Source organism: Dryobates pubescens, chromosome 16 (assembly GCF_014839835.1).
Source record: "Dryobates pubescens isolate bDryPub1 chromosome 16, bDryPub1.pri, whole genome shotgun sequence".
Lineage (NCBI taxonomy): Eukaryota > Metazoa > Chordata > Aves > Piciformes > Picidae > Dryobates > Dryobates pubescens.
Window position 1 is genome coordinate 5,260,196 of NC_071627.1, and position 24,585 is coordinate 5,284,780.

The 24,585-nt window shown below is 63.9% G+C and overlaps 1 protein-coding gene across 1 annotated transcript in view; it reads right to left on the minus strand.

Moving 5' to 3' along the window:
* ARAP3 (ArfGAP with RhoGAP domain, ankyrin repeat and PH domain 3) overlaps positions 1-24,585 on the minus strand; it is a 55,754-nt gene that overhangs the window by 11,359 nt on the left and 19,810 nt on the right. The window contains exons 7-25 of the mRNA XM_054168486.1: positions 22,823-23,101; positions 20,888-20,957; positions 18,771-18,891; positions 16,903-17,090; positions 15,061-15,167; positions 14,766-14,965; positions 13,350-13,435; positions 12,484-12,666; positions 10,705-10,864; positions 9,543-9,674; positions 9,308-9,461; positions 9,033-9,135; positions 7,085-7,283; positions 6,931-6,994; positions 5,885-6,048; positions 3,722-3,934; positions 2,489-2,594; positions 1,676-1,838; positions 415-468 (exon numbers count right to left, since the gene is read on the minus strand). Coding sequence (XP_054024461.1) covers positions 415-468; positions 1,676-1,838; positions 2,489-2,594; positions 3,722-3,934; positions 5,885-6,048; positions 6,931-6,994; positions 7,085-7,283; positions 9,033-9,135; positions 9,308-9,461; positions 9,543-9,674; positions 10,705-10,864; positions 12,484-12,666; positions 13,350-13,435; positions 14,766-14,965; positions 15,061-15,167; positions 16,903-17,090; positions 18,771-18,891; positions 20,888-20,957; positions 22,823-23,101 — 2,746 coding nt within the window. The remainder of the gene's footprint in view (positions 1-414; positions 469-1,675; positions 1,839-2,488; positions 2,595-3,721; positions 3,935-5,884; positions 6,049-6,930; positions 6,995-7,084; positions 7,284-9,032; positions 9,136-9,307; positions 9,462-9,542; positions 9,675-10,704; positions 10,865-12,483; positions 12,667-13,349; positions 13,436-14,765; positions 14,966-15,060; positions 15,168-16,902; positions 17,091-18,770; positions 18,892-20,887; positions 20,958-22,822; positions 23,102-24,585) is intronic.

Genomic DNA, 24,585 nt, shown 5'->3' on the forward strand with positions numbered 1-24,585 from the left:
CTGATCCAGCTGAGGATGTCCCTGCTGAGTGCAGGAGGTTGGACTGGATGAGCTTGGGAGCTCCCTTGCAACCCAAACCATGCTGTGGTTCTGTGCTCTCAGCAGGAGCAGGCTGAGGAGGGGAAGCTGTGGGGAATAGGGTGGAGGTTTGCTGCTGGTGGCAGAGGGGAGGGGACTGGCAGAGGGGACAGTGCCCTAAAAACCTCCAGGGATGAGGCTGCCACCACCTCCCTGGGCAACCTGTGCCAGGCTCTCACCACCCTCATGGGGAACAGCTTCTTTCCTCACATCCAATCTGCATCTCCCCACTTCTCCAAATATCTGGTGTGGGGCACTGGGGTGCTAAGGTGGGAGTGCCCCCATCCTCCAGGCAGTCCCAGCAGCTCTGGGGACCAGCAAGGACATCCCCAGTACCTGAGTGTCCTTCCAGGTGGTGATCAGACTGTTCTCCAGATCCATCTGGGATACCTGGTGAGAAGGGAGGCACAAGGGGGGAGAAGGGAGGTGAATGGGGTGAGAAGGGAGGCACAGGGGTGAGAAGGGAGGCACAAGGGAGGAGAAGGGAGGTGAATGGGGTGAGAAGGGAGGCACAGGGGTGAGAAGGGAGGTGAGTGGGATGAGAAGGGAGGCACAGGGGTGAGAAGGGAGGCACAAGGGGGGAGAAGGGAGGCACAAGGGGGGAGAAGGGAGGTGAGTGGGATGAGAAGGGAGGCACAGGGATGAGAAGGGAGGTGAATGGGGTGAGAAGGGAGGCACAAGGGGGGAGAAGGGAGGCACAAGGGGGGAGAAGGGAGGCACAAGGGGGGAGAAGGGAGGCACAAGGGGGGAGAAGGGAGGCACAAGGGGGGAGAAGGGAGACACTAGGGGTGAGAAGGGAGGCACAGGGGGGAGAAGGGAGGTGAGTGGGATGAGAAGGGAGGCACAGGGGGGGAGAAGGGAGGTGAATGGTGTGAGAAGGGAGGCACAGGGGTGAGAAGGGAGGTGAGTGGGATGAGAAGGGAGGTGAGTGGGATGAGAAGGGAGGCACAGGGGTGAGAAGGGAGGCACAAGGGGGGAGAAGGGAGGCACAGGGGTGAGAAGGGAGGTGAGTGGGATGAGAAGGGAGGTGAGTGGGATGAGAAGGGAGGTGAGTGGGATGAGAAGGGAGGCACAGGGGTGAGAAGGGAGGCACAAGGGGGGAGAAGGGAGGCACAGGGGTGAGAAGGGAGGTGAGTGGGATGAGAAGGGAGGCACAAGGGGTGAGAAGGGAGGCACAAGGGGTGAGAAGAGAGGCACAGGGGTGAGAAGGGAGGTGAATGGGGTGAGAAGGGAGGCACAGGGGGGAGAAGGGAGGCACAGGGGGGAGAAGGGAGGCACAGGGGGGAGAAGGGAGGTGAGTGGGATGAGAAGGGAGGCACAGGGGTGAGAAGGGAGGTGAATGGGGTGAGAAGGGAGGCACAAGGGGTGAGAAGGGAGGCACAGGGGTGAGAAGGGAGGCACAGGGGTGAGAAGGGAGGTGAGTGGGATGAGAAGGGAGGTGAGTGGGATGAGAAGGGAGGCACAGGGGTGAGAAGGGAGGCACATGGAGACAGGGTAGGTTGGGCTATGGCTTGAGGACACATGGGCAGGATGGGGGGGGTCAAGGGGGAGGCAGAGGTGGGCACTCTGGGGGGAAACAAGGGGAGCAGGAGGGAGCCAGCATGGAGCTTACATTGAAGATGCTGACATAGTTGTCAATGAGGTCTTCCATCACCTTGACCTCGTGCTCCCCTTTGCCATCGGTCTGGAAGAGGCTGGGGGCGAAGAGCAGCGACAGGTTCTTGGTGCTCATCTGGTTGAGGTCTGCACACTTCTGCACCCTGGGACAAGGAGGCCAGAGGTGAGGTTGCACTCTGGGTGGGGGTGTCAGCCCCAGCCACCTTCTTCTGCCTTATACAGGACCCCCTGAAGCACAACTTGGTTCCCCCCCAGCTCTCCAGCAGCAGGAACTTCAAGGCAGGCAGTTCCTGTTGCACGAACTTCCAGCTGCCAGCAAACTGGACCCAGCCTGGTGTGACTCCAGGCCAAGGCCCTGCTGTCCCTGCAGCAGCATCCCCATGGTGCTTTGGGGATTGATATCCACCCATGCTTGAGTGCTTTTGGCCCAGGCAACCTGCTCCTTGGCTCCTCCTCTGTCATCCCCATACTTAAGCTGGGGATGGGAACTTGGGGGTTTGCCTCCCCTTCTTTTGGGCACTGAGTGACATCTGTGTCCCACAAGGGGGGTGTCAGCTACTCCCAACCCTCCTCTCAGCCCCTCCTTGCCGTGGGATGGAATCTGAGCACAACTGAGGCGTCCCAGAGCAGCAGGTGCCAGCACATCCCAGCTGGGGGGGAGCAGCGCTGAGCTCTGCCTGGCGCGCAGGGATGGGGGCCAGCGTCCCTTGGGCTGCAGGGAAGACCCCACGCTGCTGGCTGGCCCTGGGGACCTTGAGTGGAGCAGGGGGGGGCACACTGGTGGCCCACTGACCTGTAGAGGTGCCCAATGAGCGCAGCCAGAGTCTTGTGGTTGAGGCGAGGCAGGCGCTGGATGAGCTCCTTGTAGCGCTCCAGGCGCTGCGGCTTCGAGGAGATCTCTAGGGGGAGGCAAAGGAGCCCTGGAGCACTGCTGAAGCCAGCAGCTCCATGGCTCACACACAACCACAGAGCTCCTGAGGCTGGAAGAGGCCTTGGAGATCAGCAAGTCCAACCCCCAAGAGGGGCTGGGTGCCCGGGGAGGGCTTCAGGGAGGCCTTGCCCTGTTGCAGTTAGTCTGGGCAGCTCTCAGGGTGCAGTGAGCAGAGCTCCTGCTCTGCTGGCACCATCAGGACCCTCTGCCGAGGGTGAGAGCAAGTCACACAGCCATGGAGCTGCTGAGGCTGGGAGAGGCCTTGGAGATCACCAAGTCCAACCCCTCCCCTAGAGCTCCCAATGCCACCACTGCTGCTAAGCCACCAGCACTGCACCATCTCCCTCAGCACCACATCCAGAGAGCTTTGAAACACCTCCAGGGATGGAGGCTCCACCAACCTCCCTGGGCAGCCTGTGCCAACCCCTGACCACACTTGCAGCAAAGAAATCTTTCCTCATCTCCAACCTAACCCTCCTCTGGCACAGTTTCAGGCCATTTCCTCTCCTCGGGTGATAACCTGATGCTAGGCAGCAGAGCCCAACCCCCACCTGGCTCCAGCCTCCTCTCAGGGAGCTGCAGAGAGCAATGAGGTCTCCCTCAGCTTCCTCTTCTCCAGGCTGACCACCCCCAGCTCCCTCAGCTGCTCCTCCCCAGCCCTGTCCTCCAGACCCTTCCCCAGCTTTGTTGCCCTTCTCTGGCCCTGCTCCAGCTCCTCAATGTCCTCCTTGGGGTGAGGGCCCAGAACTGAACTCAGCACTCAAGCTGTGGCCTCCCCAGTGCCCAGTCCGGGGGCACCATCCCTGCCCTGCTCCTGCTGCCCACACCATTGCTGCTCCAGGCCAGGCTGCCGGTGGCCTCCTTGGCCACCTGGGCACACAATGCTGCAGCTCTGCTTTACCATCACCAGGGTGGAGCAGCTGTGGCCCTGCTGCTGGGAGGTTCTATATCCTCAATATCCTCCTTGGAGCGAGGACCCCAACCCCCCCGGCCCCAGCGGGGCTTGCACCACCACCCCACGCCGAGGCGGCGCGGGCTCAGGGCTGCGGGGCAGGCAGCCCAGGGGCGTGGGCAGGGCTGGGGTGAAGGAGTTACCTGCAGCCTCCTTCCACTGTGGGTGCAGCTCCAGGGTGAAGACAGGGTCCTCCAGCTCGCGGAAGAACCTCTTGAGCACGTCGGTGACGTCCTCGATGAAGTTGTCGCTGATGCGCAGCTTGACGTTGCGAGCGTCGCGCCGGAACTCCTCCATCAGCACCTTGATCCGCGACTTGGCGCCGTTCTTCCTGTAGATCCCCTCGTGGCGCAGCCCTGCCGAGGGGCCAGCGGGCAGGAGACCCTTGGAACGGGCTGGGAGAGGCCTCTGAGCTCATCCAGCCCAACCGGCAGCCCAACCCCGCCACGGCCACCCAAACCATGGCCCCAGGTGCCACGGCCGCAGGCTCCTTGAACACCTCCAGGCATGGGGACTCCACCACCTCCCCGGGCAGCCTGGGACAGTCCCTGACCACCCCTGCAGCAAAGAAATTTCTCTTAACTTCCAACCTAACCCTCCCCTGGCACAATTTCAGGCCATTTCCTCTCCTTTTCTCGCCTGAGACTAGGGAGGAGAGCTCAACCCCCACCTGGATCCAGCCACAGGTTCCTTGAACACCTCCAGGGAAGGGGACTGCACCACCTCCCTGGGCAGCCTGTGCCAATCCCTGACCATCCATCCACCCGACACCCCCGTGGCCATCAAACCAGGGGCCGGGGCCGGCCCCCCAGGCCCCTCTGCCCTGCACCGTCAGCTTTCCAGCATCATGGCCGCAGAGCTGGTGCTGGAGCCCGGAGGTGGGTGCTGGGGGGGCTCCTGCCCTAGGGAGGGGGGCAGCGGCGCGGGGCCGGCGCCCAGGGGGCGCTGAGCGCCCCCCGGCGGCAGCAGAGGGGGCGCCGAGCCCTGCCCACGCCGTCCCTCCAGCCTGGCTGGTGCGAGCCCTGTACGACTACGAGGGGCAGAGCCCCGAGGAGCTGAGCTTCCCCGAGGGAGCCATCATCAGGGTGCTGCCCAGGGCCCCTGGCGAGGTGGACGACGGCTTCTGGACCGGGGACTTCGACGGCCGCCTTGGGGTCTTCCCCTCCTTGGTGGTGGAGGAGCTCACTGGGGGCCAAGGGGCAGCTGGGCAGGTTGGTGATGGGGGGAGGGCAGCGTGGCCCCTGGGAGGTTGATGCCCTCCCTGCTTGCTCAGCCTTAGAGCCATGGAAGGGTTTGGGGTGGGAAAGGCCTCTGAGCTCATCCAGTCCAACCAGCAGCCCAACCCCACCGTGGCCACCAAGCCATGGCCCCAGGTGCCATGGCCACAGGCTCCTTGAACACCTCCAGGCATGGGGACTCATGCAGGGTCAGTGATCATCTCCCTAGTCTCAGGTGACAGAAGGAGAGGAAATGGCCTGAAATTGTGGCAGGGGAGGGTTAGGGTGGAGAGGAGGAGCAATTTCTTCGCTGCCAAAGTGGTCAGGGATTGGCACAGGCTGCCCAGGGAGGTGCTTGGAGGGGTTCAAGGAACCTGTGGCCATGGCACCTGAGGCCATAGTTTGGTTCCATGATTAATCCACATCCCCAAGGAGTCACAGGGGCCCAGTACTGCCCTTAAGAGAATCCCCAAGGGGGGACTGCTGCTTTGAGACCTCCCTCTCTACTCTGCCCTGGTGAGGCCACACCTGGAATATTGCATCCAGCTCTGGGCTCCCCAGTTCAGGAGGGACAGGGATCTGCTGGAGAGAGACCAAGGGAGGGCTACAAGGATGCTGAAGGGACTGCAGCACTGCCTGGTGAGGAGAGGCTGAGAGCCCTGGGGCTGTTCAGTCTGGAGAGGAGAAGGCTGAGAGGGATCTGATCAATGTCTATCAATATCTGAGGGCTGGGGTCAGGAGGGAGGGGACAGGCTCTGCTCAGCTGCACCCTGGGACAGGACAAAGGGCAATGGATATAAACTCCAGCACAGGAGGTTCCACCTCAACATGAGGAGGAACTTCTTCCCTGTGAGGCTCCCAGAGCCCTGGAGCAGGCTGCCCAGAGGGAGTGTGGAGTCTCCTCCTCTGGAGCCTTTGCAGCCCTGTCTGGATGTGTTCCTGTGTGCCCTGTGCTGGATCCTCTGCTCCTGCTCTGGCAGAGGGCTTGGGCTTGAAGATCTCCGGAGGTCCCTTCCAACCCCCAACCCCCTGTGAGCCTGTGAGCTGCTGGCTGGGAGGCGCGGGGCCCGCCCCGGGCGCGGCACTGACCGTACTGGGTGATGAAGGCGATGCAGCTGTCCACGATGATGGGGATGTCCCCACGGCTCAGCTGCTGGTCCCGCAGGGCATTGCCCCTGCCACCGGCCGAGGCTTGGATGTCTCCGTACCAGGCAGCAGCGTCCGCCCGCGACAGCCCCTGCAGGTAGAAGGTCCTGAGGACAACAAGGGCAGACAAGAGGCTTGCTGGGGGCGGGGGAGCTTGTGTCACACGGTGCTCCAAAGCCCCCTCCCCCCCACCTCCACCAGCCCAGGTTTGAATGGGGGAAGACAAAGGCTCCAAATTGCCTTCCAAGGCGCGAAATTGCCGTCCCCTCCCCCTGGGGGGCAGGTAAAAAGGCTCCGTTCTGCCGGCCGCTGGGAGATGGAGCCCCTCACGTGTATTCACCCGTGGGGGGAAGCCCACGCTGGGGTTTGGAGCTGTGCTGGGTTCCTCTTGCCCAGCATATATTGGCACTGGACACATCGTCTAGGAAAGGCTTAAAGAGAGCACTGGGTCCAGTTCTGGAGCCTCTGTGCCAGGAAGGGTCTGGAGGGGCTGGAAGGTGTCCAGAGAAGGGCCAGGAGGATGAGCAGAGGGCTGGAGCTGCTCTGCTCTGGAGACAGCCTGAGAGAGTTGGGGTTGTGCAGGCTGGAGAGGAGAAGGCTCCAGGGAGACCTAATTGTGGCCTTGCAGGATCTGCAGGGGGCTCCAAGAAAGCTGGGGAGGGACTTTGGAGGGTGTCAGGGAGGGATAGGACTGGGGGGGATGGAGCAAAAATAGAAGTGGGGAGATTGAGATTGGATGTGGGGAAGAAGTTGTTCCCCATGAGGGTGGTGAGAGCACAGGTTGCCCAGGGAGGTGGTGGCAGCCTCCTGCCTGGAGGTGTTTGCAGCCAGGCTGGATGTGGCTGTGAGCAACCTGCTGCAGTGTGAGGTGTCCCTGCCCATGGCAGGGGGTTGGCACTGGCTGAGCCTTGAGGTCCCTTCCAGCCCTGGCAATTCTGTGACTCTCTGGTCCTAAGCCATTCTACAGTTCTGTGATTCTGTGCTCTCACCTCCCCATCTCCACCAGGATCAGCAGCTCCTTCTTCTCTGGGGTCTCCGTGGCAGGAACCAGACCTGGGTTGTGGGGAGAAGCAGAGCATTGGTCGGAGCCAGGCGCGGCCGGGGGCGGGGGGCGGCGGGCGGCGGCGGCCCCGGGGCACTCACTGAGCTCCTGCAGCCGCCGCAGGTTGATGCTGTCCTCGGTGCCATCCTCCTGGCAGGGGCAGATGAAGAGGTGAGCTTTCTGCAGGATGAAGAAGGCCTGCTGCCACCTCTCGGGGTCGAGCATGCACTTGTAGCGCAGCTGGCCCACACGCTGGAACTCGTAGCCCAGCAGGCAGTGGCAGCTCACGGGGGTGAACCACTGTGGGAGGCAACAAGAGAGGAGCTGGGTGAGGGTGGAGCTCAAGCCTGAAGCACACAGGGAGCAAGAGAGGAGCTGGGGAAAGGATGGAGCTCAAGCCTGAAGCACACAGGGAGCAAGAGAGGAGCTGGGGGAGGATGGAGCTCAAGCCTGAAGCACACAGGGAGCAAGAGAGGAGCTGGGGGAGGATGGAGCTCAAGCCTGAAGCACACAGGGAGCAAGAGAGGAGCTGGGGGAGGATGGAGCTCAAGCCTGAAGCACACAGGGAGCAAGAGAGGAGCTGGGGAAAGGATGGAGCTCAAGCCTGAAGCACACAGGGAGCAAGAGAGGAGCTGGGGGAGGATGGAGCTCAAGCCTGAAGCACACAGGGAGCAAGAGAGGAGCTGGGGGAGGATGGAGCTCAAGCCTGAAGCACACAGGGAGCAAGAGAGGAGCTGGGGAAAGGATGGAGCTCAAGCCTGAAGCACACAGGGAGCAAGAGAGGAGCTGGGTGAGGGTGGAGCTCAAGCCTGAAGCACACAGGGAGCAAGAGAGGAGCTGGGGAAGGATGGAGCTCAAGCCTGAAGCACACAGGGAGCAAGAGAGGAGCTGTGGGAGGATGGAGCTCAAGCCTGAAGCACACAGGGAGCAAGAGAGGAGCTGGGGGAGGATGGAACTCAAGCCTGAAGCACACAGGGAGCAAGAGAGGAGCTGTGGGAGGATGGAGCTCAAGCCTGAAGCACACAGGGAGCAAGAGAGGAGCTGGGGGAGGATGGAACTCAAGCCTGAAGCACACAGGGAGCAAGAGAGGAGCTGGGGAAAGGATGGAGCTCAAGCCTGAAGCACACAGGGAGCAAGAGAGGAGCTGGGTCAAGCCTGCAGCACACAGGGAGCAAGAGAGGAGCTGGGGAAAGGATGGAGCTCAAGCCTGAAGCACACAATGCTCTGGGGATAGGGGTCAGGGGGGCCAAGGAGGATGGGACCCCCAGCAAAGGGGTCCAGCTGCTTGGCAATGAAGATATTCAGAGAATGGGTTGGGTGGGAAGGGACCTTCAAGATCATCCAGTTCCAACCCCCACTGCCATGGGCAGGAACACCTCCCACCAGCCCAAGGCCTCATCCAGCCTGGCCTTGAACACCTCCAGGCAGGGAGCAGCCACAGCCTCCTCGGGCAACCTGTGCCAGTTGACATCTGGGCACCCTATGTCTCCCCACCCTCACTCTCAAGAATTTCTTCCTCATCTCCAGTCTCAGTCTCCCCTCTCCCAGCTCCAAGCCATTGTTCCTTCTCCTGTCACTCCCAGCCCTGGGCAAAAGTCCCTCCCCAGCTCTCCTGGAGCTCCTTCAGGCAATGGAAGGCTGCTCTAAGCTCTCCCTAGAGCCTTCTCTTCTCCAGGCTGAGCAGCCCCAACTCTCCCAGCCTGTCCCCACAGGGGAGCTTCTGCAGCCCTCTGATCATCTCTGTGGCCTCCTCTGGAGCCTCTCCAGCAGCTCCAGGTCCTTCCTGTGCTGGGGGCCCCAGAGCTGGAGGCAGTGCTGCAGGTGGGGTCTGAGCAGAGCAGAGGGGCAGAATCCTCTCCCTGTGCTGCTGCTCTCCCTGCTCTGGATGCAGCTCAGCACTCAGCTGCCTGCTGGGCTGCCAGGGACCATTGCTGGCTCCTGGGGACTTTTCTTCTCTAGAGCATGGAGGGCTGGGAGGAATCCCCACAGGAGAAGCAGGGACAGAGCCCAGGGCCCCTCTGGTGGCAGGGGGTGCCAGGGCTGGCTGACCTTGCCGATGGCACTGGCCCAGGCTTGCAGTGTCTCAGGGCCCTCAGTGCCCAGCTGCTGCACTTTCTCCCCGGTGAGGAAGAGCTCGAGGGTGAAGCGAAACCTGCAGGAGATGAACCAAGCCATCAGGGCAACCTCCTCCCCCCAGACCTGCACCCAGAGCCAGCCCAGCACATTGCACCCAGCAGGGAGCAGTTGCCCTGCCCTGCTCCCTGAGCACCCACAGGCTCCCTGGGCATGCGGGGGGGTGGGGAGGGGATGCTCCTGGGGGGTACCTTTCAACGGGGCCAGGGCTGGCGAGGGCCTGGGCTCTGCTGACACCCATGGAGATGAGGTCCCCACTCTCGATGTGGCCCAGGGGCTCGGTGCATTTCTCCGTCTCAAAGAAGAGCAGCGATCTCTCCAGGGAGCACCACGTGCGCTGGAAGTCTGTGGGACCAGGGCGGGGGGGGGGGGTTGAGTGGCACTGGGGTGGGCACCCTGCTGCCCTCACGTGCTGCCCACACTCACCCTCCTTGCTCTTCCTGGCACCTGGCAGCCTGGGGGGGGCGGTGGCCCGGTACAGGTAGCCGCTGAGCGCCACCGGCTGCGTGATCTCGTTGTAGACACCCTCTGGAGCCAGGTCCCTTGGCTGGGGGCTCCCTGTGAGCACAGCAGGGTGGGAGCAGGCAGCCCCCGAAGAATCAGAGAGGCACGGAGTGGTTTGGGCTGGAAAAGCCTTCTGAGACCAGCAAGTTCCAACCAGCAACCCAACGCCACCGTGGCCACCAAACCATGACCCCAAGTGCCATGGCCACAGGCTCCTTGAACACCTCCAGCCATAGGGACTCCACCACCTCCCTAGGCAGCCTGTGCCAGTCCCTGACCACTCTGGCAGCACCACTCTAACCTAACCCTCCCCTGGCACAATTTCAGGCCATTTCCTCTCCTTCCATCACCTGAGACTAGGGAGAAGAGCCCAGTCCCCACCTCACAGCAATCTCCTCTCAGGGAGCTGCAGAGTGCAATAAGGTCTCCCTCAGCCTCCTCCAGGCTGACCACCCCCAGTTCCCTCAGCTGCTCCTCCCCAGCCCTGTCCTCCAGACCCTTCCCCACCTTTGTGGGGCCCTGCTCCAGCTCCTCAGTGTCCTTCTTGGAGTGAGGAGCCCAAACCTGCACACAACAGATCCCACTCGTGTAGGTGTAGGCAAGGGGGAGTGAAAACGAGCTCCAGAGGAATCTGCTGCCTTGCCCCGTGCCAAAGGAAGGGGTGCAGGGGGACAGGTGGTCCTTCAGGGAGCTACAGCACCTGGTGCCCTGCCTGACCCCAGCCTTGGGACATGCTGAGGGGCATGGGGACAAGGAGGAAGCCAGATGGGGTTTGAAGGTCCTCTCCCAAGTAACAAAGCGATAGGATAAGAGGAAACGACCTCAGGTTGCACCAGGGGAGGTTTAGCTTGGGCACGAGGAATGACTTCACCACCGCAAGGGTCATCAGGCCCTGGCCCAGGCTGCCCAGGCAGGTGGTGAAGTCCCCACCCCTGGAGGTGTGTCTAGAAGATATTTGGGTGAGGAGCTCAGGGACGTGGTCTAAGAGCTGTTTGTGTCCAGGCTGTTAGGTTCTGGTTGGAGTCAGTGATCTGCAGGTCTCCTCCAAGCAGGCAGCTCTGGGACTTTGTGGTTCCAGGATTACCTGAACGGTTTCTGGGTCTCTTGCTCTCCGGTGCCCACCACAGGTCAGCCCCTGGGGCCACCTCACAGGGAGTGTGGTCAGCTGCCAGCTCCTCTGAGGAGGAGAAGAACTGCAGGATGGTCTTGAGCAGAGCTGGTCCTGCCACCGCAGAGCACAGTGCCTGGGAGGGGACAGGTGCCCGGTGAGACCGTGAGCGGGCTCGCGGACACCTCCAGCCCACTGCCTGAAGGCAGGCAAAGGGTGCTCCACCCTCCCCCTGAACCCCCCAGGACTGCCTGGCATGAAGGGCTGGGTGCACAGAGCCAAGCCAGGTGCTGACATCTCAACACCTTCAGATACCAACTGCTGGCATCTCAGTCTCACAGCTCTGGGATGGTTCCCAGGTCTCAGCATCCTGAGATGCCAACTGTTAGCATCTTAATCTCACAGCTCTGGGATGGCTCCTAGCATCTCACCATCCTGAGATGCCAGCTGTTGGCACCTCAGTCTCACAGCTCTGGGATGGCTCCTAGCACCTCAACACCCTGAGATGCCAACTGTTGGCACCTCAGTCTCAGAGCTCTGGGATGGCTCCTATCATCTCAGCATCCTGAGATGCCAACTGTTGGCATCTTAATCTCACAGCCCTGGGATGGTTCCTAGCACCTCAACATCTTGAGATGCCAACTGCTGGCATCTTAATCTCACAGCCCTGGGATGGTTCCTAGCACCTCAGCATCTTGAGATGCCAACTGTTGACATCTCAACCCCAAGCTCTAGGATGTTTCCCAGCATCTCAACATCTTGAGGTGCCAAGTGTTGGCATCTCAAACTCCAAACTCTGGAATGGTTCCCAGATCTCAACATCTGGAGATGCCAAACCCAGAGCTCTAGGCTGGTTCCCACATCTCAGCATCCTGAGACGCCAACTGTTGGGATCTCAATCTGAGAGCTCTGGGATGGTTCCTACATCCCTGTGTCTTGAGATGCCAAGGTCCAAGATCTAGGTTGGTTCCCACATCCCACTGTCTTGAGATGCCAGCTGTTGGCACCTCAGCCTCAGAGCTCTGGGTTGGTTCCCACATCTCACCATCCTGAGGTGCCAGCTGTTGGCATCTCAGATTCAAAGCTCTAGGTTGGTTCCCACATCTCAGCCTCCTGAGATGCCAATCTCAGAGCTCTGGGATGGTTCCCACACCTCAACCTCCTGAGATGCCAATCTCAGAGCTCTGGGATGGTTCCCACACCTCAAACTCCTGAGATGCCAATCTCAGAGCTCTGGGATGGTTCCCACACCTCACCATCCTGAGATGCCAGCTGTTGGCACCTCAATCTCAAAGCTCTGGGATGGCTCCCCCATCTCAACCTCCTGAGATGCCAATCTCAGAGCTCTGGGATGGCTCCCACACCTCACCCTCCTGAGATGCCAGCTGTTGGCCCGTCAGTCTCAGAGCTCTGGGATGGCTCCCACACCTCAACCTCCTGAGATGCCAATCTCAGAGCTCTAGGATGGTTCCCACATCTCACCATCTTGAGATGCCAGCTGTTGGCACCTCAGTCTCAGAGCTCTGGGATGGCTTCCACACCTCACCCTCCTGAGATGCCAGCTGTTGGCACCTCAGTCTCAGCGCTCTGGGATGGCTCCCACACCTCACCCTCCTGAGATGCCAATCTCAGAGCTCTGGGATGGTTCCCACACCTCACCCTCCTGAGATGCCAGCTGTTGGCCCCTCAGTCTCAGCGCTCCGGGGCAGTTGCCAGCACCCCGGCAGCCTGCCTGGCGGGGGGGGTGTGCCCTACCTGGAGCACCTCCTGCTGGGAGCGGTGGTGCGGGTGTGCCCGGCGGTACCTGCCCTGGCGGTACTTGCGGGCGATGAAGTCGTGGCGCTGCTGGGCGCTGGCGTCGGGGGGCAGCGCCTCGGCGGGGGGCAGCCGGGCGGCCCAGAACCGGTTGGCTCGGTCGTTGCCGAGCACGATGAAGAGCTGCGGGGGACAGCCACGCTCACAGGGGGCACCGGGGCGGGGGGGGGGGGGGGCAGCGGGGCGCCGGCCGGAGCTGGCCCCACGTGGAGTTAGCGCCCGGGCTGGAAACGCGAGCTGGACCCCCGGGCGTGCGGTGCCGGCCCCACTGCCCTGCCCCGGCGCCGGCCCCGCTGCCGGCCCCGCTGCCCTGCCCCGGCCCCGGCCCCGCTGCCCGGCCCCGGCCCCGCCCCCGCTGCCCTGCCCCGGCCCCGGCCCCGGCCCCCGCGGCCCTGCCCCGGCCCCGGCCCCGCTGCCCTGCCCCGGCGCCGCCCCCCGCTGCCCTGCCCCGGCGCCGCCCCCGCTGCCCTGCCCCGGCGCCGCCCCCGCTGCCCCGGCCCCGGACCCGCTGCCCTGCCCCGGCCCCGGCCCCGCTGCCGGCCCCGCTGCCCTGCCCCGGCGCCGCCCCCCGCGGCCCTGCCCCGGCACCGCCCCCGCTGCCCTGCCCCGGCACCGCCCCCGCTGCCCTGCCCCGGCACCGCCCCCGCTGCCCTGCCCCGGCGCCTCCCCGCTGCCCTGCCCCGGCGCCTCCCCCGCTGCCCTGCCCCGGCGCCGCCCCCGCTGCCCCGGCGCCGCCCCCGCTGCCCTGCCCCGGCCCCGGCCCCGCGGCCCTGCCCCGGCCCCGGCCCCGCGGCCCTGCCCTCTACCTGCACGATTTCGTTGGACCAGACGCCGGTGTCGAGCTTCAGGCTTTGCACCTTGGAGATGTTGGAGCCCAGGCTGCGGTGCTGCCCTGTGGGGAGCAGGGGAGTGAGCAGCTCTGGGTCCTACCAGGGGGACCCAAAGCCATGGAATCACAGACTGCCTCCACGGGCACCCAGTCCAGCCCCCTCCTGCAGGCAGCAGGGACAGCCCCAACCAGAGCAGGATGCTCAGGGTCACATCAAGCCTGAGCTTGAACCTTTCCAGGGATGGGGCCTCAGCCTGCTCCAGCGTCTCAGCACTCTCGTCCCAGGGAGGTGGTGGCAGCCTCATCCCTGGGGGTTTTTGCAGCCAGGCTGAACGTGGCTGTGACAAACCTGCTGTAGTGTCCCTGCCCATGGCAGGGATCTTGGAACTGGCTGAGCCTTGAGGTCCTTCCAACCCTGACAATTCTGTGATTCGTGGTGCAGAACTCCCTCCTGATGTCCAGCCTGAATCTGCCCTGCTCCAGCTTCAAACCACTGTCCCTGGGCCTATCCCCACAGCCCCTTCTGTGCATTCCCTCCCCAGTCTTCCTGTAGGTCTCCTTCAGATAGTGAAATGCAGCTCTAAGCTCTTCCTGGAGCCTTCTCTTCTGCAGGCTGCACAGCTCAAACTCTCCCAGCCTGTGTTACTAGGAAGATGACTCCAGGCCTCTGAGCATCTTTATGGCCCCCTCTGGACCCTCTCCATGAGTTCCAGGTCCTTCTGGTGTTGGGGGTCCCATATCAGGACCCAGCCCTGCAGGTGAGGTCTCACAGAGCAGAGCAGAGGGGCAGGATCCTCTCTCCAGCTCTGGCCACACTGCTTTGGATGCAGCCCAGGCTGCCCTTGGCCTTCTGTGCTGCCAGTGCCCATTGCTGCCTCCTGCCCAGCTCCTCCCTCCCCAGCACCCCCAAGTCCTTCCCTGCAGGGCTGCTCTCAACCTCCTCACCCCCAGCCTGGATTGATACCAAGGATTGCCCCAACCCAGCTGCAGGACCTTGCTCTTTGCCTTATTGAGCCTCAGGAGGTTTTCCTGAGCTCACTTCCCCAGGCTGCCCAGGTCCCTCTGGATGGATCCCATCCCCCAGTCCTGCCAGCCACCCCCCTCAGCTTGGTGCCACCTGCAGACTGGCTGAGGGAGCCTCACTCTTGCTGTGCATGGCATTAATGAAGGTATTGATCAAGCATTAATGAAGGTATTGATCAGCACTGGTCCCAGTACAGACCCTTGAGGAGCACCACTTGACACCCATCTCCACCTGGCCATGCAACCATTGCCCTTTAGGCTGCCACCATCCAACCAATCCCTTCTCCATTCACACCCACAGCCCACCCAGGAGCCTTGCTGCCCAGCAGCTTCCACGTGACCCTCTCCCACCCCGGGAGCTGGTACTGGCCTGCACACTGCTTGCAGATGACCACACAGAGGTTGATGGATGCCCAGTCAGGGTTGTGAGCCCAGCAGTCTGCACAGTGCCTGTTGGCTTTGTTGGACCAGATCTTCTCCGCCACCTCGTAGTCGTAGAGCGTCTCAGCGATGGCCTCCTGCAGGGCCTCCATCCACTCCCGCTTCTCCCGCTCCGACTCCGCCACGAAGCTGTGGGCACCAGCAGAGCCAAACCCCGGCACCTGAGGGCGTGGAGCCACCAGCTGCTGCCCCAGGCTCCTGCCACCTGCACCCCCAGGGTGTACCTGAAGGTCTTGGAGGGGGTGATGAGCTCGAAGCCGCGGTTCTTGGCCTCGCGGATGGTGGAGCCTCGCATCTCGATGAAGCAGACGCCGATGCCCATCTTGAAGAACTGCCAAGGCCAAGGGGGCACTGCTGAGGGCTCTGCAGTGCCTATGGCTGTGGTGGGCACGCCACCCCCTGGGGCATGCCCACGAGAATGAGAGGGGAACCAGGGAGCTGCATCCAGCACCTCCAGCATCCCATCCCTGCTTTGCCTGGACAAGGCAGACCGGGTACCCTGCTGCACCTCCCAGCAGCTGCTGGAGGCTGGCAGGAGGAGAAGGTTGTTTGGTGTGAGGGTGCTGGAGGCCTGGAGCAGGCTGCCCAGAGAGGTTCTGGAGTCTCCTTGTGTGGAGAGTCTCCTTCTCTGGAGAGGTTCCCAAGTTCCCTGGGCATTGTGCTGCTGGGCAAGCTGCTGTGGGTGCCCTGCTGGAGCAGGGGGCTTGGACTGGATGAGCTCCAGAGGTCCCTTCCAGCTCCAACCACACTGGGATCACCTAAAGCATCCTGGAAATGCCTATAATGAAAGGGAGGTTCTGCCCAGATCCCCTGAACCCCCACCTCTTGAGTCCTGCTTTGGGCATCTGCTGGGGAGGGACTTTTGAGGGTGTCAGGAAGGGATAGGACTGGGGGGGATGGAGCAAAAGTAGAAGTGGGGAGATTGAGATTGGATGTGAGGAAGAAGTTGTTCCCCATGAGGGTGGTGAGAGCCTGGCACAGGCTGCCCAGGGAGGTGGTGGCAGCCTCATGCCTGGAGGTGTTTGCAGCCAGGCTGGATGTGGCTGTGAGCAACCTGCTGCAGTGTGAGGTGTCCCTGCCCATGGCAGGGGGTTGGCACTGGCTGAGCCTTGAGGTCCCTTCCAGCCCTGACACTTCTGGGATTCTCCTGAAGGGGACATCTGTGAACAGCAAGTGGAGTGTGAGGGCCACCATCCCCCACTGCCTGGCTGCTGGGGACCCATCCTGCGATGGACTGGGACACTTGGGTGGGGCTGAGACTTCAGTGCCTGGCAGAGGAGGAGAAACTTGAAGTGGTTGGTCTTGGTGAGCATGGTTCCACTTGGTGACCTGCAAGGTCTGTCCCAACCAAAACAATTCTATGGTACTATACTTTGGCAAGAGTGAGGAGATGCAGTGAGGGTCTGCCCCTGGCACCTGCTGCAGAGAAGGGCAATGAGGCTGGGGAGAGGTCTGGAGCACAGCCCTGTGAGGAGAGGCTGAGGGAGCTGGGGTTGCTTAGCCTGGAGAAGAGGAGGCTCAGGGAAGACCTTCTTGCTGTCTACAACTCCCTGAAGGCAGGTTGCAGCCAGGTGGGGGTTGGTCTCTTCTCCCAGGCAACCAGCACCAGAACAAGAGGACACAGAGGACAGCTGTGTCAGGGGAGGTTTAGGCTGGAGGTGAGGAGAAAGTTCTTCATAGAAAGAGCAATTGGCCATTGGAATGTGCTGCCCAGGGAGGTGGTGGAGTCCCCATCCCTGGAGGTGTTCAGGAAAGGCTTGGATGTGGCACTTGGAGCTGTGGTTTGATTGTCAGGAGGTGTTGGGTGATAGGTGACAGGTTGGACTTGATGACCTCTGAGGTCTTTCCCAACCTGATTGATTCTGTCATTCTATGATCTCCAAGCCCTGAGTCCCACCACTCCTGCCCTGTCTAGGATCTTCACCTGCCTCCTCTGCCCTTCCTTTTCTCCTCCCCATCCTTTTCCTCCTTTCTCACAGGTCCTGGCTAAGCTCCGTCTGTCCCTGCCCCGCTTGCTCCCTGCCTGACCACCGCTCCCCAGCCCCTCTGCCCTGTCTGCCACCAACCTGCTCACTCTTGTAGAGCCACATCTCGGGCAGGCTCAGGGCTGCAAACACCTTGGACTTGTGGCCCTTCAGCTCCAGGGTCCCTGACTTCTGGCAGTGAGCACTGTGAGCAGGCCGAGGCCGGGCCCCCAGCAGGCGCTGCTCCATCACCTTCTGCTGCAGCGTGGAGCACCACTCGTTCCTCTGGGCTGGGGGACCAGGCAGCAGGGACAGGGGATCAGCCCTTCCCAACAGGCCTGGCACAGAGCTGAGCAGCCAGAAGGGCAGAGCTGTCCCCTGGCTCGTCAGGGATGGGGGTTGAGAGCTCTCTGAAGGATGGGAGAAGGCAAGCAGGGATGGATCCTTGGGGAGTGGTGGGAGGAGGGGAGCAGGGATGGATTCTTGGGGAGTGGTGGGAGGAGGGGAGCAGGGAGGGGTCCTTGGGGAGTGGTGGGAGGAGGGAAGCAGGGAAGGGTCCTTGGGGAGTGGTGGGAGGAGGGGAGCAGGGAGGGGTCCTTGGGGAGTGGTGGGAGGAGGGGAGCAGGGAGGGGTCCTTGGGGAGTGGTGGGAGGAGGGGAGCAGGGGGGGGTCCTTGGGGAGTGGTGGGAGGAGGGAAGCAGGGATGGATCCTTGGGGAGTGGTGGGAGGAGGGGAGCAGGGCTGGATTCTTGGGGAGTGGTGGGAGGAGGGGAGCAGGGAGGGGTCCTTGGGGAGTGGTGGGAGGAGGGGAGCAGGGAGGGGTCCTTGGGGAGTGGTGGGAGGAGGGGAGCAGGGGGGGGTCCTTGGGGAGTGGTGGGAGGAGGGAAGCAGGGAAGGGTCCTTGGGGAGTGGTGGGAGGAGGGGAGCAGGGATGGATCCTTGGGGAGTGGTGGGAGGAGGGGAGCAGGGAGGGGTCCTTGGGGAGTGGTGGGAGGAGGGAAGCAGGGAAGGGTCCTTGGGGAGTGGTGGGAGGAGGGGAGCAGGGATGGATTCTTGGGGAGTGGTGGGAGGAGGGGAGCAGGGAGGGGTCCTTGGGGAGTGGTGGGAGGAGGGGAGCAGGGAAGGGTCCTTGGGGAGTGGTGGGAGGAGGGGAGCAGGGGGGGGTCCTTGGGGAGTGGTGGGAGGAGGGAAGCAGGGAAGGGGTCCTTGGGGTGTGGTGGGTGGAGGGGAGCTGGGGTGGATCCTTGGGGAGTGGTGGGAGGAGGGGAGCAGGGAGGGGTCCTTGGGGAGTGGTGGGAGGAGGGAAGCAGGGAAGGGTCCTTGGGGAGTGGTGGGAGGAGGGGAGCAGGGATGGATCCTTGGGGAGTGGTGGGAGGAGGGGAGCAGGGGGGGGGTCCTTGGGGAGTGGTGGGAGGAGGGGAGCAGGGATGGATCCTTGGGGAGTGGTGGGAGGAGGGGAGCAGGGGGGGGGTCCTTGGGGAGTGGTGGGAGGAGGGGAGCAGGGGGGGGTCCTTGGGGAGTGGTGGGAGGAGGGGAGCAGGGGGGGGTCCTTGGGGAGTGGTGGGAGGAGGGGAGCAGGGGGGGGGTCCTTGGGGAGTGGTGGGAGGAGGGGAGCAGGGATGGATCCTTGGGGAGTGGTAGGGAGGAGGGGAGCAGGGATGGATCCTTGGGGAGTGGTGGGAGGAGGGGAGCAGGGAGGGAGTCTTGGGGAGTGGTGGGAGGAGGGGAGCAGGGATGGATCCTTGGGGAGTGGTGGGAGGAGGGGAGCAGGGATGGATCCTTGGGGAGTGGTGGGAGGAGGGGAGCAGGGGGGCGTCCTTGGGGAGTGGTGGGAGGAGGAAAGCAGGGATGGATCCTTGGGGAGTGGTGGGAGGAGGGGAGCAGGGAGGGATCCTTGGGGAGTGGTGGGAGGAGGGGAGCAGGGGGGGGTCCTTGGGGGGGTGGAGGGACCTGGCCCAGGTGGTCCTCACCCTCGTTCTCAGCACGGAAGACGAAGATGCGGTGGCTGGTGAAGACCTGGAACTTGTTGTCCTTGTTGGAACGAGCCATCTCCATCACTGCCAGGGGGATCACCCCCTTGGGGTAGGGCTCCTGCAGCAAGCCCCAGGCAGAGTCAGCCCCCCTGCCCTTCCTCTGCAGCACCACCAGAAGCTGCCCGCCCCAGGCCCTGCGCTGCTGGGCACGCTGCTGCCATAGCCGTGGGGCTGCGGGGGGATGGCTGCCAGCCCCTGGCTGAGGCTGCACGGCTGCCGCCGCTGTGGGGCCCTGGGGCTGGGCCAGCAGCCACCAGGAACTTCCCAGCAGGCCTGGTGGAGCTGCCATGGAAGGAGGAGAGGATGGGGGCCAGGGAAGGATGTCTCATGCCACACACCGAAGCCCCAGAGGGCCAAGCTCCTCCGTGCAGCTCAACCTCCAGCTTCTCAGCTGGGTGCTGCCTTGGAGCACAGCCCAGAGGCCACCAACAAGCATGGGACAGGAGCTGAGGGTTCAGCCAAGGGGCTCCGTGGCTGGCACCAAGAGATGTCCCATTTGCAGCCTACCCCAGGGCTTGTGAGCCAGCAGGACCTATCTGGCCTCTTCCATAGGGACTTTGGCTGCCCTGGGCTTGCTATGGCACGAGGCCATGATCAGAGCATCCCATCTGAGGTGGCACAGCTGCTCCTGGTGACTGTAAAGCAGAGCATTGTGTGCCCAGGTGGCCAAGGAGGCCACCAGCAGCCTGGCCTGGAGCAGCAATGGTGTGGGCAGCAGGAGCGGGGCAGGGATTGTGCCCCTGGGCTGGGCACTGGAGAGGCCACAGCTTGAGTGCTGGGTTCAGTTTTGGGCTCCTCAGTCCAAGGAGGACATTGAGGAGCTGGAGCAGGGCCAGAGAAGGGCAACCAAGCTGGGGAAGGGTCTGGGGAACAGGGCTGGGGAGGAGCAGCTGAGGGAGCTGGGGGTGGTCAGCCTGGAGAAGAGGAGGCTGAGGGAGACCTCATTGCTCTCTGCAGCTCCCTGAGAGGAGGCTGGAGGCAGGTGGGGGCTGGGCTCTGCTCCCAAGGAACAAGTGTCAGGACAAGAGGAAATGGCCTCAGGTTGCCCCAGGGCAGGTTTAGGTTGGCCATGAGGAACAATTTCTTCCCCTTGAGGGTTGCCAAGGCCTGGCCCAGGCTGCCCAGGGCAGTGGTGGAGCCCCCATCCCTAGAGGGGCTTCAGAGCCGTGGAGCTGTGGTGCTGAGGGCCATGGCTCAGTGGTGCCCTGGCAGTGCTGGGGAAGGCTCGCACTGGGTGACCTGAAAGCTCTCTTCCAACCAAAGGCTTTCTGTGAGGCTGCTGGCGTGCTTGCTGCTCCCAGACGGAGGCGGAGGGGCTGCGGCCGCTGCCCCGGTGCCCCCTGCCGCGGCGGCGCAGAGCAGCCTCCCGTCCGCTGCCCCCACAGCCCGCCCCGGTGCCCCCCGCCGCGGCGGCGCAGAGCAGCCTCCCGTCCCCTGCCCCCACAGCCCGCCCCGGTGCCCCCCGCCGCGGGGGCGCAGAGCAGCCTCCCTGCCCCCACAGCCCGCCCCGGTGCCCCCCGCCGCGGGGGCGCAGAGCAGCCTCCCGTCCGCTGCCCCCACAGCCCGCCCCGGTGCCCCCCCGCCGCGGCGGCGCAGAGCAGCCTCCCGTCCGCTGCCCCCACAGCCCGCCCCGGTGCCCCCCGCCGCGGGGGCGCAGAGCAGCCTCCCTGCCCCCACAGCCCGCCCCGGTGCCCCCCGCCGCGGCGGCGCAGAGCAGCATCCCGTCCGCTGCCCCCACAGCCCGCCCCGGTGCCCCCCGCCGCGGCGGCGCAGAGCAGCCTCCCGTCCGCTGCCCCCACAGCCCGCCCCGGTGCCCCCCGCCGCGGCGGCGCAGAGCAGCCTCCCGTCCGCTGCCCCCACAGCCCGCCCCGGTGCCCCCCGCCGCGGCGGCGCAGAGCAGCCTCCCGTCCGCTGCCCCCACAGCCCGCCCCGGTGCCCCCCCGCCGCGGCGGCGCAGAGCAGCCTCCCGTCCGCCGCCCCCACAGCCCGCCCCGGTGCCCCCCGCCGCGGCGGCGCAGAGCAGCCTCCCTGCCCCCACAGCCCGCCCCGGGCACCTTCTCGCTGCTGAAGTACATCAGGTGCTTGCCGTCGAAGCGCACGTAGCGCCGCTGGAAGACGTAGTTCCTGGGGGGGAGGCAGGGAAACCGCGCTGCAGGGCAGGGCTGGGCCCCCCCGGCCCCCCACGGCTGCTCACACACCCTCCCTCTCTCCCACCCTTCCTCTATCCTTCCCGCCCTCCCTCCCTCTCTCCCACCCTTCCTCCCTCCCTCTCTCCCACCCTTCCTTTATTTCTCCCTCTTGCCCTCCCTCCCACCCTCCATCTCTCCCTCCCACCCTCCATCTCTCCCTCCCACCCTCCATCTCTCCCTCCCTCCATCTCTCTCCCTCCCTCCCTTCCGCTCTCCCTCTCTCCCTTCCTCCCTTCCTATCTCCCTCCTTCCCTCCCTCCCTCCCACCCTTCCTTTATTTCTCCCTCTTGCCCTCCCTCCCTCCCGCCATCTCTCCTTCCCTCTCTCTCTCCCTCCCTTCCACTCTCCCTCCGTCTCTCCTTCCCTCTCTCCCTCCCTCCCTTCCACTCTCCCTCCCTCTGTCTCTCCCTCTCTCCCTCCCTCCCTATCTCCCACCCTCCCTCTCGCCCTCCCTCCCTCCCACCCTTCGCTCTCTCCCACCCTTCCTCTATCCCTCCCTCCCTCTCGCCCTCTCTCCCTTCCTCCCTCCCTCTCTCCCACCCTTCATTTCTCCCTCTTGCCCTCCCTCCTTCCATCCCTCCCTCTCTCCCTCCCTCCCTCTCTCCCTCCCTCCCTCTCTCCTTCCCTCCCTCCCTCTCTCCCTCCCTTCCTCTCTCCCTCCCTCCCTCTCTCCCTCCCTCCCTCTTTCCCTTCCTCCCTCTCTCCCTTCCTCCCTCCTTCCCTCCCTCCCTCTCTCTCTCTCTCCCTCCCTCCCTCCCTCCCTTCCTTCCCCCAGGGACTGCTGCACAGAGAGCTTTGAAGCACCCAAGAGGTTGCTCCTTCTGCAGGGAGCACAGGGAAAGCAGATTGAGGCTGAAGATGAGGAAGAAACTCTTCCCAGTGAGGCTGGGGAGACACTGGCACAGGCTGCCCAGGGAGGCTGTGGCTGCCCCCTGCCTGGAGGTGTTCCAGGCCAGGCTGGATGAGGCCTTGAGCCACCTGGGCTGGTGGGAGGTGTCCCTGCCCAGGGCAGGGGGCTGGAGCTGGATGAGCTTTGGGGTCCCTTCCAACCCAGCCCCTGCTGTGAATCTGTGAACCTAAAGTCCTCACTGCCTGATGGGCACAGCTCCCTGCACAAGTCCCTGCTGAGACCCTCTCCCTGTGTCCCCCTGCCCCAGCCTCACCTCTGCTGCCAGGCTGGCCCTGCTGAGACCCCCTCCCTGTGTCCCCCTGCCCCAGCCTCACCTCTGCTGCCAGGCTGGCCCTGCTGAGACCCCCTCCCTGTATCCCCCTGCCCTAGCCTCACCTCTGCTGCCAGGCTGGCCCTGCTGAGACCCCCTCCCTGTATCCCCCTGCCCCAGCCTCACCTCTGCTGCCAGGCTGGCCCTGCTGAGACCCTCTCCCTGTGTCCCCCTGCCCCAGCCTCACCTCTGCTGCCAGGCTGGCCCTGCTGAGACCCCCTCCCTGTGTCCCCCTGCCCCAGCCTCACCTCTGCTGCCAGGCTGGCCCTGCTGAGACCCCCTCCCTGTATCCCCCTGCCCCAGCCTCACCTCTGCTGCCAGGCTGGCCCTGCTGAGACCCTCTCCCTGTATCCCCCTGCCCCAGCCTCACCTCTGCTGCCAGGCTGGCCCTGCTGAGACCCTCTCCCTGCGTCCCCCTCCCCCAGCCTCACCTCTGCTGCCAGGCTGTCCCTGCTGAGACCCTTCTACAAGCCTCTGAGCAGTGTCCCCAACCTCCCCAGCCTTGCCCAGGGTGGGGGGTTCACCCCTGGGGGACTGTCCCATGAGCGCTGGGGGACCCTCCCCGGCGGGGGCCACCTACCCCTGGGGGGAGAGCTTGTCGAGCCAGCCGCTGAGCATGGTGGGTCTGGGCTCGGAGAGGGAGGTGAAGCTGGCGTAGGGGGAGATGGTCAGGTCATCCAGGACCTCGTCTGGGTAGAGGTGAGCTGGCAGGCTGAAGGGGCTGCCCCCAGCCCCTGGGGCCTCCACGGTGGAGTAGCCTTCCGAGTCGTTGTGCACGATGCGGTCGATGAGCCGGGACCTGCCCTCCTCCTCCTCCTCCTCCTCCTCCTCCTCCTCGCTCCTCCCCTCGCTGCCTGCCCTGGGAGTAAATGGAGCTGGGAGAGGGGGAGCCTGGCTGCTGGCCACGGGGGGAGCCCTGCTCCCTGCCACCCCACCTGGGCACAGCCCGCGCTGCGCCTGGCCCCAGCACCAGCATCTCAGCATCTCAGCTTCCCAGCATCCCAGCTCCCCAGCTTCCCAGCATCCCAGCATCCCAGCTCCCCAGCTTACCATCATCCAAGCATCCCAGCTCCCCAGCATCCCAGCTCCCCAGCATCCCAGCTCCCCAGCATCCCAGCTCCCCAGCTTCCCAGCATCCCAGCTCCCCAGCATCTCAGCATCCCAGCTCTCCAGCTTCCCATCTTCCCAGCTCCCCAGCTTCCCAGCATCCCAGCATCCCAGCTCCCCAGCATCCCAGCTCCCCAGCTTCCCAGCATCCCAGCATCCCAGCTCCCCAGCATCCCAGCTCCCCAGCATCCCAGCTTCCCAGCATCCCAGCTTCCCAGCATCCCAGCTTCCCAGTTGCAAGAGCCTGATGGACTGCCAGCACCAGGGGGCTGCTGTGAGAGGTGTGTGAGGGGCAGCCAGGTCGGGCAGGGGGCAAAGAAGAGGGTCCTGCTAAAACAGAAACCCTCCCAATGTCCCCCTGCCACCCCAGGCCCTGCTGCTCTCCTGCCCCTTGGATCACTCCACCTCCTCCTCACTCCAACAAGGACACTGAGGAGCTGCAGCAGGGCCAGAGAAGGGCAACACAGCTGGGGAAGGGTCTGGAGGACAGGGCTGGGGAGCAGCAGCTGAGGGAGCTGGGGTTGGTTAGCCTGGAGAAGAGGAGGCTGAGGGAGACCTCATTGCTCTCTGCAGCTCCCTGAGAGGAGGCTGCAGCCAGGTGAGGGCTGGGCTCTGCTTCCAAACAACAAAAGGGCACAAGGAAACAGCCTCAGGTTGCCCCAGGGCAGGTTTAGGTTGGCCATGAGGAACAACTTCTTCCCCCTGAGGGTTGCCAAGGCCTGGCCCAAGCTGCCCAGGCCAGTGGTGCAGTCCCCATCCCTGGAGGGCTTCCAAAGCCAGCTGGATGTGGTGCTGAGGGCCATGGTGTGGTGGTGCCCTGGCAGTGCTGGGGCAAGGCTTGCACTCAAAGCTCTCAAAGCTCTCTCCCAGCCAAACCAATTCCTCACAGGGCACTGGCAGTGGGGTGGATGCTGCATGCCCAGCATCCCATAGCACAGGGCAGATGTTTCCACCATCCATGGTCCTGGTGGGCTCAGTGAAGATCTCCTCTTGCCTGCAGCCAGAGGCAGGAGCAGCAGGAGGAACCAAATGCAGCTGAGAGCTTCAGAGACCTCCCTCAGCAGTGCACCCTCAGGGATGTGGTTTAGAGGGGAGCTGGCAGTGCTGGGCTGGCTGAGCTGAAAGTCTCTTCCCACCATAGAATCCCAGAAGGGTCAGGGCTGGAAGGGACCTCAAGGCTCAGCCAGTCCCAACCCCCTGCCATGGGCAGGGACACCTCACACTGCCTGCAGGCAG